This window comes from Mus pahari, chromosome 1 (genome assembly GCF_900095145.1).
Source record: "Mus pahari chromosome 1, PAHARI_EIJ_v1.1, whole genome shotgun sequence".
Taxonomy (NCBI): Eukaryota; Metazoa; Chordata; class Mammalia; order Rodentia; family Muridae; genus Mus; species Mus pahari.
Genome location: NC_034590.1, coordinates 114577579 through 114588978, shown reverse-complemented (window position 1 = coordinate 114588978; position 11400 = coordinate 114577579). Strand labels below are relative to the sequence as shown.

General features: G+C 54.8%; 1 protein-coding gene across 1 annotated transcript in view; it reads left to right on the top strand.

Moving 5' to 3' along the window:
• Positions 1-9241, top strand: part of Tpcn2 (two pore segment channel 2) — a 30507-nt gene extending 21266 nt beyond the window's left edge. The window contains exons 14-25 of the mRNA XM_021203798.1: positions 1087-1206; positions 1362-1421; positions 2351-2479; positions 3156-3205; positions 4662-4761; positions 5356-5427; positions 5976-6049; positions 6398-6479; positions 6613-6695; positions 7227-7308; positions 7649-7731; positions 8464-9241. Of these exons, the coding sequence (XP_021059457.1) occupies positions 1087-1206; positions 1362-1421; positions 2351-2479; positions 3156-3205; positions 4662-4761; positions 5356-5427; positions 5976-6049; positions 6398-6479; positions 6613-6695; positions 7227-7308; positions 7649-7731; positions 8464-8542 (1014 nt within the window). The 3' untranslated portion in view covers positions 8543-9241. The remainder of the gene's footprint in view (positions 1-1086; positions 1207-1361; positions 1422-2350; positions 2480-3155; positions 3206-4661; positions 4762-5355; positions 5428-5975; positions 6050-6397; positions 6480-6612; positions 6696-7226; positions 7309-7648; positions 7732-8463) is intronic.
• Positions 9242-11400: the final 2159 nt, after the last annotated feature.

The window sequence follows — 11400 nt, the reverse complement described above, 5'->3', positions numbered from 1 at the left end:
GTAGACCAGGCCGGCCTCCAACTCAGAAATCCACCTGCCTCTGCCTCCCAAGTGCTGGGATTAAAGGTGTGTGCCACCACACCCGGCTTTAAGATTTATTCTTAATGTATGTATGTGCATCTGACATTAGATCTCTCTGAGTTCTAGTTACCAATGGTTGTGACCCACTCTGTCAGATGTGGTTGCTGGGAACTGAACTTGGGTCCTCTGCAAGAGGAGTATATGCTTTTAATTGCTGAGCCATTTCTCCAGCCTCTAAAGTGTTTTAAGTGTTTTGCCTGCATGTATGTCTATGTACCATGTGTGTACAGTATCTGCAGAGGCCAGGAGAGGGCATCAGATGCCCTAGAACTGGTGTTGCAGAATTTGTGAGCTGTCATGTGGGTGCTGGGTATTGAACAGGGGTCCTCTGGAAGAGCAACAAATATTTTTAACTGGTGAGCTCAAGATTTATTTTTATTTTAAGTATATGAATGGTTTGTCCACATGTATGTATGTATACCACTTGCATGCCTGCTCCCAGTGGAGGGTCAGAAGAGGGCGTTGGTCACCTGGAACTGGAGTTAGAGATGGCTGTGAAATCCCACGTGGGTGCTGGGAACTGAACCCCGATCCTCTGCAGAAGCAGCAACTGCTCTTAACTACTGAGCCATCTCCCTGGCTCTCTGGCTCCCAAGCACATGTATGGGTATTTCTTCCATGTACCGCATGTGTGCCTGGTGCCTGCAGAGGCCATAACAGAGTGTTGTATTGCCTGGGACTGGACTTATAGATCGTTGTGCGCCACTGTGTGTGTATACTGGGAATGGAGCCTGGGTCCTCTAGAAGCAGCCTGTCCTCTTAACCATGAGTCTTTTCAGCCCCCCAAGCATACATCTCAAATGACTGATGTGTGACATGGTTTACGCACAGGTCAGTAGGCATTCAGATCATGGTCATGGTGACTAGCATCTCATGTATAAAACTGCTTCTGTGTATAGGATTATTTCTGAGGCTAGATGGGGCAGGGCAGGAACACGTCATCCCAGAACAAAAGGCAGGGCCTGTGCCTTGCCATGGCTCTAAGAGTGTGGGTTCTCTTTGCAGCGCCCACCGAAGCCCCAATACCAGTCTCCATTTCTTCAGACTGCCCAGTTCATCTTCAGCCACCTCTACTTCGACTATCTGGGGAACCTCATCGCTCTGGGAAACCTCTTATCTATTTGTGTGAGTTGGGGCTCACCCTGCAGGGCTGAGAGAGGCCCTCTCCTGTACCCCTCTTTCCAGCTTAGTGAAGGTGTGTCCTGCAGCCAGCCTTCCTTCTTAACCCTCGCACTGTGGCTGGCCACCATGATTAAGCTGTCCTCCACTCTGGCTTGCAGGTGTTCCTGGTGCTGGACTCAGACTTGCTGCCCGGGGAACGTGATGACTTTGTCCTGGGGGTGAGCTCAGGGGCTGCTGGCCTGTGGAGCTCTCAGCTCTGCCTGGGGCTGAGCAGTGAGGAGTTGCAGGATGGAAGCAGGGTGGCTGGCCAGAGCAGTGAGACCTCCCAGGGGTGGAGAGAGTGGCTGATGGGGGCACAGTGACTTCCATGGGCCCCGGCCTAGTGGGGTGTGAGGATGAGGGTCCTGTAGAGAGAAGAGACTGATGGGGTCTTGTGGGCTGTCTGGCTTCAGGCTCTGAGCTTTGCCTCTAAGAAGAAAATGATCTCTTCTCCGATATCAGCATGTTCTGTCAAATTCTTTGGGAATTGAGGCTTTCCTCTTGGAATTTTGAGCATTCTGTCAGTCCTCAGGTTAGATTCTGTCAGTGTTTTAGCAGAGGCTGTCTGATATCTCAGAATAGAACAGTGTTATACCTGGGGAGTGGAATGAGCCTCCCTATGCTTTGGTGTGTGTGTGTGTGTGTGTGTGTGTGTGTGTGTGTGTGTGTCCGTGTTCATCCACTTGACCAACTCTAAAGGAAGAGTTACTTGCGTTTCCTTCCTGGGAGAGGCCATCTTCCTTGATGAGCTCCCATCCGAAGCCCTCTGTCCTCTTGGGGAGAAGCTTCTGCAAGCTCATGTTCCCCTGGGAAGAGCTGCCCGGAGTGTGCTTTTCCTTTGTTGGCCTGGGAGGCCTACCTAGGTCAGGTGCAAATGTGCATCCTTGGGGTCTGTGTGGACCTCAGAGACAGGACAGAACAAGAAGCAGAGATGCTAGCAATGCCCTAGATGGGGGATGGGGTGGGGCGTGAGGGAGTGGAAGGGCAGCAGGGGAGGTTGGTCGGGGGGGGGGGGCCACAAGATACTCTGATCGTAGTCCTTGGTGTCCTGGGGCCATCATGGGGATGCAGCAAGTGAAGCTGGCTCTGGGCTTTTCTGCCTCTTCAGATTCTTGACTACATCTTCATCTTGTACTACCTACTGGAGCTGTTGTTCAAGGTGTTCGCGCTGGGCCTGCCGGGCTACCTGTCCTACCATAGCAATGTGTTTGATGGCCTCCTCACCGTCATCCTGCTGGTAAAGTCCATGCAAGCCAGGGAACTGCTTCCGGCGGCCCTGTGAGCCTGGCTGGCAGCTCTGCCTGGGTCCTTTTGGTGTACAGTGTAGCACAGATAGATCAGATAGTATAGTGGACTACCCAGGAGTAAGTGGGGTTCCTGGCTTGAGGGACCTGGGGTGAAGTACATGATGGGGTACAGGAACTTGGTCCCCGTTGTCTATGAGTGTTATAGGGTCTGGACTGCCACTTTTCGTCCTGAGGGAGGTCCAGCAGAACCCAGAGCTATCAGTACTAACAAGCCCTTGGCATCACCCTCCAATGCCAGTGGTTCACAGTGCAACCTTGGTGTGGGCAACTGAGTGTTAGTGGTCTCAGCCACCCAAGATGCCCTTAGGAATCCCCACTTGCTTGGAGTGAGAGGTTCACAATGTGACAGCAGTGACCTCAGGTTACATTTTGCGAGCCAGTAGGCCCCTGGGGACATGCACAGAGAGAGTTATTTGAGTCAGACCTTTTGGTCCATCTATGATGAAGTCCTGGTTCCTGAAACCAGAGTTAACATCTGGCTGTATGAGGTCAGGCCTGAGGTCAGAGTTCTACTGCATGCCTAAATGATGGACCCACGTCTTAGGATTCGGTAGCAGCCGCTTGGGCTGGTACTGCTGGACGATGCCCCTTCTCTCTGTGGTTCAGGTTTCGGAGATTTACGCCTTGGCTGTATACCGATTGCCGCACTCAGGATGGTATGTGATTGCAGAGAACCTGGGGACCCAACTTGGGCAGTGACCTGTCTCACTGTGCCCAGGTGACAGATTTTGAGGCCCACATGGGCTTCCTGGCCACTGGCATGCCCACCCTACCAGTAAGGCTGTTGGATTGTGGGCTGAGTCTGCCCAGCATGAGGGGGACATGCAGAAATGGACACCGTTCCTCCTTCAGACAGTCCCCTTTGCAGTGGCTTGGCGGGCAGTGGTTATGTTCCCTGAAAGGGAGTCTAACAAGTGGCTGAGTCTCCTCTTCTCCATCATCTCCACTGTGGGACATGAGGCCCACCTCAGGTCTGTAGTACGGGGCAATCTCCCTGCTAGTACCTGCCTAGTGTGTGGCCTTGGCTCATCCTGTACGCTCCGTGCCTATTCACTTTTTGTAAAATGGTGCCACTGGGGCTCTGGCTTCCTGAGGTGTTAGGGCAGGTTGAGCCCATGGCCTCCATTCTCACTGTATGGAGACTCCTTGATAAGGCCCCAGGACTCTTGGCACTGCCAGTGGTGCTAGGCTTGTGCCCATGCCTTTGTTGGTGAGGCTGCCTGTAGCAGGATGGCACATAAGGTTGCTGTGAGAGATTCCTGTGAGCCAAGACTTGCCTGGCACAGGCCCAGGGCCACTTATGGCCACTTCGGATCCCTGCACTGCTTCATGACACAGGCTTCAGAGGGCTGAGGGTCCAGCATTGGCCTGCAGAGTTGTCTCTGGGGCCTGCTGGGGTGGCATGGAGATGGGCAGGGACAGGTTGCCCCTGTGCCAGGCAGGAGCCAGGTGACAGTGGTGACCTTGTTTCTGATGTGAGTCAAGCCCCTCTCAAGCTTTGTCCCTTCACCTCAGGAATTGAGGGGGTGACATTTAGGGTGAGGAAGGCTTATGTTTAGATAGGAATAAGGGTGCAGAGAGACCATGGGGATGCTGGAGTGGAGTGGCAGCTGTAGGACTTGGGGACAGGACTGGACTATGGGGTAGGGGATGGGGTCAGGAGTCATAAGCTTCAGATGGGACATGGTCAGTGAAGGGACAGGGCCAAAGGTCAGGCACTAGGTTGGGGTTAGGATCAGCGTCCCATCAGTTCTTCAGGAACTGAGCTCAACAGGTCACGGTCCTGGGCAGTAAATACCATCTCTGCCTTCAGGTTATGGGGCTATTCCGGGAGGTATGGCCCTGGCTGAGGGAGATGTGGCCCTGGCTGTGGCTGTGGCCGTGGCTGTGGCCGTGGCTGTGCTGGGAGATATGATGGACTGTAGCTGTGACAATGGCTGCCTGGGACCTGGGCGTGAGTAGGGTATGGCTGGGCTCAGCCTCCATTCTCCTGGAAGCTTTTTCTGCCTGGTGTCCATACAGTGACTATTGCTGTCTGTTGACCCCTGCTGCCTCATCTCCTCACCCCTCTGCTCCCCTGGACCTCCTGACGTGGCTCCTGTGTCTTCCTAGGAAGCCAGAACAGTATGGCCCACTGTCGCTCTGGGACATGACACGGCTGATGAACACACTGATTGTGTTTCGCTTCCTGCGCATCATCCCCAACATAAAGGTGTGTCTCCCCACCATGGTCTGGGGCTGGGACACTTGTCATTAGCACACTTTCCACCCTCACCCCCTTGGCATTCTCAAGCTGCTGGGGTGGGGCCGCTGGATCAAGAACCCAGACATCCATTTCTTTTTAGCCTCCAGGTCACAGAGGTGCAAACCAGGTCTTAGTGGGCCAGCAGCCAGAGGGTGGCCACAGTGTGTGGATGCTGGGCTCTGTGAAAGGGACCTGTGAAACAGCACCCACAGGAGGCTGGGGATATTTGGGGAATATGTGAGCATGTGTGTGGGTCTGGTGTATGTGCACTTGTGTGTGGGGGGGACTTTGTACATTTGGTGAGTATAGATGTGTACATGATGGATGTGTATGAGTGGCTACAGGGAGTAATGTGTATAAGTGTAGAGATAGTTGGCTTTGAGGTGGGTATCCAAGAGTGTCCAGATGTGTGTGGATAGCTATAGAGTAGTTTGTTGGTCCATTCTGCCCTACTGGTCAGGGTGTGTGTGTGTGTGTGTGTGTGTGTGTGTGTGTTGAAAGCGTGGAGCACTGTTGTCCCGAGGCAGGAAGAGTCCGTCTGAATCCTCTTCTCACCCACAGCCAATGGCTGCCGTAGCCAACACCATCCTGGGCCTAATCCCGAACTTGAGGGCATTTGGTGGGATCCTAGTGGTAAGTCCTGGGGCTCTGGTGGTGTCCTGGGTGTCCTGGCTCTGTGGAGTCCAACTTGGGTATGGTTGGCCTGCTTCTGCTCTGGCAAGGGGGCCCACAGCGAGGTTAGGATGCCAGACGCTGTTGGCTCCTTCCTTCCACAGGGGATCTGGGGTTACTGTCTCCACTGTGCTCCAGGGTCCTTATGGCAACTCTCATGACCCCTGGGTCATACACCACAGTGAGAAACAGAGAGGAACTTGGGTTTGGGGAATACTCTATTGTAGACATACTTTAGGGCTTGTAACCGTGTGTGTCAGACCGAAGCTGAGATGTGCCTGGGCCTCCACTGGGGCCACAGGGTCTGTCCTGTCTTCTGTGGTAGCAGGCCTACAGCTGGAGAACCTGGGGACCACCCAGATGCCCCGGAGAGCTGCCTGGTGCTTCTGGCCTCTTCAGCCTCCATCTTTAGGGCATAGGCGTCCCTAAGCCCCACTGCCTCACCCCCTTTGGCCCCAACCTGGCCCCGTGGCTGCACTGACATGGGCTCCTCCTGTCCTCCCCCACAGGTGGCATACTATGTGTTTGCCATGATCGGGATCAACCTGTTCCGAGGTGTCATCGTGCCTCCTGGAAATGGCAGGTGAGGGGCTGTCTGTGCCTGAGGGCATTAGCCTGAGCACTGAGGGCATGCCAGCGGGCCCTCCCTGCTAAACGTTTCTTGTAGGTGTCTTGCCTTGGGTGTCCTGAGCACAGCCTCCCACCCAGGGTCTAGGCTGACACATCGCTGGGGTGGGATTGGAACCCAGGGTCCCAGGGATGGGAGCCCCTTGGGTCACATCATATACTCTCCTCATGTGAGTAGGTAGTAGCGTCTCATTTTTGCCTTTTCTCCCGGGGTCTGAGTTGACGCTGGTCTGGGAAATAGGGCAGTGCTCAGCTGTGCAGACCCCTGGCTACAGCCATTAACCAGGGGCCCTTGTGTCTCCAGCCTGACTCCCGATAACAGCTCAGCTGTGTGCGGAAGCTTTGAGCAGCTAGGTTACTGGCCCAACAACTTTGACGACTTTGCTGTAAGTCCTCTGCCTTGTCCCCAGGTCTAGCTCACCTGGGACTCCCCCTCTGCCTTGTCCCAGTCCCTGTTCTCTGGTTCCCCCTCTCCCTTGTCCCGGAGCCCTCCTCAACCCTTCCTCTGCTGCCCCGTAGGCTGCTCTGATCACACTGTGGGACGTGATGGTGGTGAACAATTGGCAGGTGATCCTGGAAGCCTATAAGCGCTACGCGGGCCCGTAAGTCTCCGCCCCAGTACTGGCCGTGAGCTGAGCCTTACACCAGAGACCCAGGGCCTGACTGAGAAGCAACCCAGTTGCTGACCTGGGAAGGCTGGCCAAGCTGTCTCCTGGCAGGCTTCGCCTTCATCCATGCTACACTGGGAGATAGCCATGGCCCCAGGCTTCTGCACCCTGGTGTGCGAGTGTGGTTTGAAATAGATGATTGATTGCCTGGGGTGCGGGGATTTCTATGGACTCGAGTCCTGGGGGAGTCAGGTGGCTCTTTTGCTCAGAGCTCAGAGGACATAGCGCAGCAGGGGGGCCTGGGTTCGAGTCTAATTTGTGCCTCATGCTAGGCTTTCTCTGGTGGCTCTGGCTATTTCCCAACCCTGGTGTCATGGGGCATTACTGCACTATATATTGTGTAGCACTATATATACTTTAGCAGCAGGGTCTGAGGAGGCCCCACAGATGTATATGGTAGCTGTTTGTCTTGCTGGAGTGATCTCACCCCACTCATAGTGGGTCCCGGCCCCTTGTCCTTCACAGGTGGTCAATGGTGTATTTTGTGCTATGGTGGCTGGTGTCCTCTGTCATCTGGATCAACCTGTTTCTGGCTCTGCTTCTGGAGGTACTGCCATCCCGTGTCCAGGCCTGGGATTGGCTACTGAGTTGTTGAGAGTTTTGGTGGGTGAGCCCTGCTAGCCAAGACTACCGGCTAAAGGGGGCCTGATTGGGGCCTCGGAGCTGCTTGCTCTGCTGGTCTGTGGGGTTCTCAGGACCCCAAGCTGGCTTAAGGGTGAAGCTGGGCATCTTGCTGTTTCAGGGGTGTGGCTCTCTTGGGCTCGGCGTCCAGATGTCTGGGGTGGGCTGCTCCCCACAGTGACTGCACCGTGACTGCAGACTGGGAAATGGGGGCTCCGAAGCTGGTATCACAGGGGTACTTACACCTTTCCTCCCTCCTGCTCCAGAACTTTCTCCACAGATGGGACCCTCAAGGTCATAAGCAGCTCCTTGTTGGGACCAAGCAGATGTCCGTGGAGCTCATGTTCAGGTGTGGGCTTGGGCGTGTCTCCAGTCCATGGGACTGACGGGGAGGGGCCTGGGGGGAGGAAGGCCTTCTGGCAGGGATCCTCTTCCACCCAGTCATCTGGACTGCTGCGGAGCTGCTAAGAGATGCTCACAGCATGATGGTGAGCACTTCTGTTTCTACCAGGGCCTTGTATCCTGTGCTCTGCTTAGGATCCAGCACATGGAAGGGACCATCTATCTTCCATTGTCTTGTAGCTTCTGGCTGGTACCATGGGGCACAGCCAGGTGGCTTGAAGGAGCCATACCTCCTCTTGTGACACCATGGAGTGTGTCCTCTGCTTGTACAGGAGAGTGGTTGTCATCCCAGGGCCATCTGTCCTGAGCCCCATTTTCTTTCACTAGTGTTGGCTGTGTACACTCAGCTGTAGCCACAGCAGTTGGTGTGAGAGGGGCTCTGTAGGCCTCCAGGATTCTCACTTAATTCTCTTTGATGTGGGGGTAGAATCCGGGCAAGGTACGTGCTATACACATACACTACATAGAATCCCTCCTTAGCCCTCTGTAGTGTGCTTATCAATGCTCACAAAGGTTTTTAGCATCTTTGTCTTCCTGAGGCAGGACCCCCCTGTCCCGCCTCTGCTTGTTTTGAAAGTCCTTCCTGGTTGGGAACTCTGAGACCAGGCACTTGCTGACTTTGTAGTCTCTGAGAGGCCCGCCCCTCTGAAGCTTTTGTGTGACTTTCCCCACCCTGCAGGGATATCCTTGAAGAGCCCAAGGAGGAGGAACTGATGGAGAAGCTACACAAGCACCCACACTTGCATCTGTGCAGGTGACATCAGAGTGGCCTCCTTGCTGGGGTGACAGGACAGAGATGCTGGCCTGGGCCCATGCTGTGGAGGCAGCAACTGGTCGAGACGGAGCAAGAAAAGATGGTGCCTGGGACAGACCACTCAGGGACAGACGGAGGCTGGGACAAGGACTCATCCCCTGTGGCTGCTCATCAGTAGCCACGGTGCAATCTCTGTAGCCTTGGCAGACCGTTGGTCGGCACCACAGGGCCGCGTTCCTCCATTTGCTGCTCCCCCAAGCTGTCTTGGTGAGACTGGCTAAGGAGAGTGATTTCCAAGGGTCCTCAGAGCCAGGAAGCAAGAAGGCCTCCGTTCTCCTTGTCACCCACAAACTTATCTGTGCCTTCAGCCTCAGTGGCATTTGTGAACCCAAGCCCGCACAGGACAGTAACTGGCAGGTTTCCAGGACATCGGGGTTGGTGTCATGTGTAGAGAATGTCACCTCTTCGTTTCAGTGCCTGTGGACGTGATGGGAGTGTCCTGGGGAGGGGGTGAGGTCACAGTGTCAATCATTTTCCGTTTTGTAAAGAATGAGATTGTTCTTACTCAGACCTCTTTCTACCTCAGGGTGGTTGGGAAAGTTATTTAGGTTGTGGGATACACAAGAGCACCGGGTTGTGAGGTGTGAGCTCCCACTTGTGATGAGACACATCCTTTAGTAACACGCACAAAGGCTTGTGAACCCAAGGTGGCCCTGTGTTGTTTGTCCTCAAGGTTCGTGGACAATAGAGGGAGCTGGGGGAGGAAGGTGGGAGAAGGGATCAACTCAGAGTGCAAGGAGAAGGGATCGGCTGGGCACTGAGGCAGACCGACCTCTGGATTTCACATTTCAGATGCAACTCTGGGGGTTGGTGGTTGAGTTTCTTGGGAGCCTTTCAAGCTGTGGGCTGCTGGCTCTAAGTGATGTCTGCCTTGGGCACTGACACCGGATGGGGTCCTGGGGCTTACTTGTTTGTAGGCTACAGGTCCCTGGGTGTCTCTGTGGACTGGGAGAGGAACCCCAGGGAATGTGGCTGAGGGGGTTTAGGGAAGCACAGGCTGGAGTGCCAGAGAGGTGCTGGCTCCCTCCCAGCACCCCAGGAGTGGCTTAGGAGACCTAGTCATTCCCCCCCCCCCACACACACACCCTCAGCGTGGGGCCTTTAGGACTCCTGAAGACAGTCTGGTACCTGGGACCTGCCCCTCAGCAAGCTGCCTTCCTGGAGGGTGGATTGGAGCCCACACCAATTGTCTTGTTTTTCGTGATGGCTGGACCTGGCATGGAAAAGCACTGTCTTTGGTCCCTGACCCAACTGCTAAGCCTTGAGCGCCACCTACTGGTGAGACAGGCTCTGCTGAGCTATCCATGCCCGGAGGCCTCTGAGCCGCCCCAGAAGTGGCCCCTGGGTTTTCCAGGCTGTTTTAAGTCCCCTGTTCTCGCCTCAGAGTGAGCCTGACCTGGTACCTGGTAAGTGGATGTCAGTGACCTGGTTCTGCCTCTGCTGTCCAGGGATGACCGGTCCACCTAGAATCACCCACCCTAGCTTTTGTGCAGAAATGCACCCTGTGGGTCATTTTGATAAGAGCGAGGTGGGTGGAGGGAGTTGATTTCCACTCAGATTGCCCTGCCCTCAGTAAGGGTACATGAGGTGCTAATCACTGGAGTGTGTGGAGGGGGCAGAGGGACCAGAGCAGTGTTCTAGGGACCGCCACAGCTCACCGCCCTGTCCATTTCAAATGCTGTGAGTCACTAGTGGCCCTGGTGGGGACAACCTATTTGAGGAGTGTGGGCTTGTGCTTCTCAGGGGGCCTTCATGTCTGTTCTGAGAGTTTCCCTGTTCTCTTAGTACTGGGTACTTGGTACCGGGTACTTGGTACTGGGTACAAAAGCTGTGCGGCCTGCAGCGCCCAGTGTAGAATGGAGCTGGTGTCGCACACAGCCCTGCTGGCTGTCAGAAGAGAAGGTGGGTGTGGCAGACCACTGAGGCTGAGGAGCCTGGTGCCAGGGTCAGCAGGAAGCGTGTATGAAGACAGCCGGTGTTGGTGGCAGGGGAGGCTGAGCTCTTGGTGAAGTGAGGCGGCCTTGGCCTGAACCCCGAGCTTGGGCTACCCACATGTCAGTGGAGCACTGGGTTGGCATTGTTCGACGTGTTGAGTGCACGCTGGGAGCTGATGAGGGGACCTGAGACGTGGAGCTTGCATTTCCCTGGAGATCTTAGCCTGCCCCACAAGTGCTTACAACCTGAACTCATTACAAAATGACTCTTGTCATTTTCTACACCAGCCACCTTGAGCCGAAGCTGCCACCAGGTGCTCCTGCAAGTCCCGGACACCCAATCCCAGGCCATATTGGAGGCATTGCCTAGACTTGTGTGGCTGTGTGGCTCTGCCTCCTTGTCTTTCGGGACCCCTCCAGGCTAGACCTGGGACCTGCTAGGTCGTTTGAAGAGCAGCCAGTGCTCTTAACTGTCGGCCATCACTTCCAGCCGAGTTCTTCAGGTTCAACCCTGCACAGTGGACTTTCTGGCTTCCTCTTTCTCCCAGAGGTTACCAGTCTCCTTAATGTATGTCTGTGAGCAATTTCAAGGACAGTTATCCAGTGACCACCAGCTACTGGTTCCTGTTACTGCCCACTCTACTGGCAGAGCTATCCCACACTGCCCTTGGTTCAAGCTCACCCTGAGGGCTCACAGTAGCCTCCAACAGCCTTGAGAGCCCTTACTTATTTAGGTCAGCAGTCTTCATCCTTGGGGTCGCATATCAGATATCCTGCACATCAGATATTTACATTATGATGCGTAAGTAATAGTAGCAAAAATAGTTAATGAGCTAGCAACAAAATTTTGTGGTGTGTGTGTGTGTGT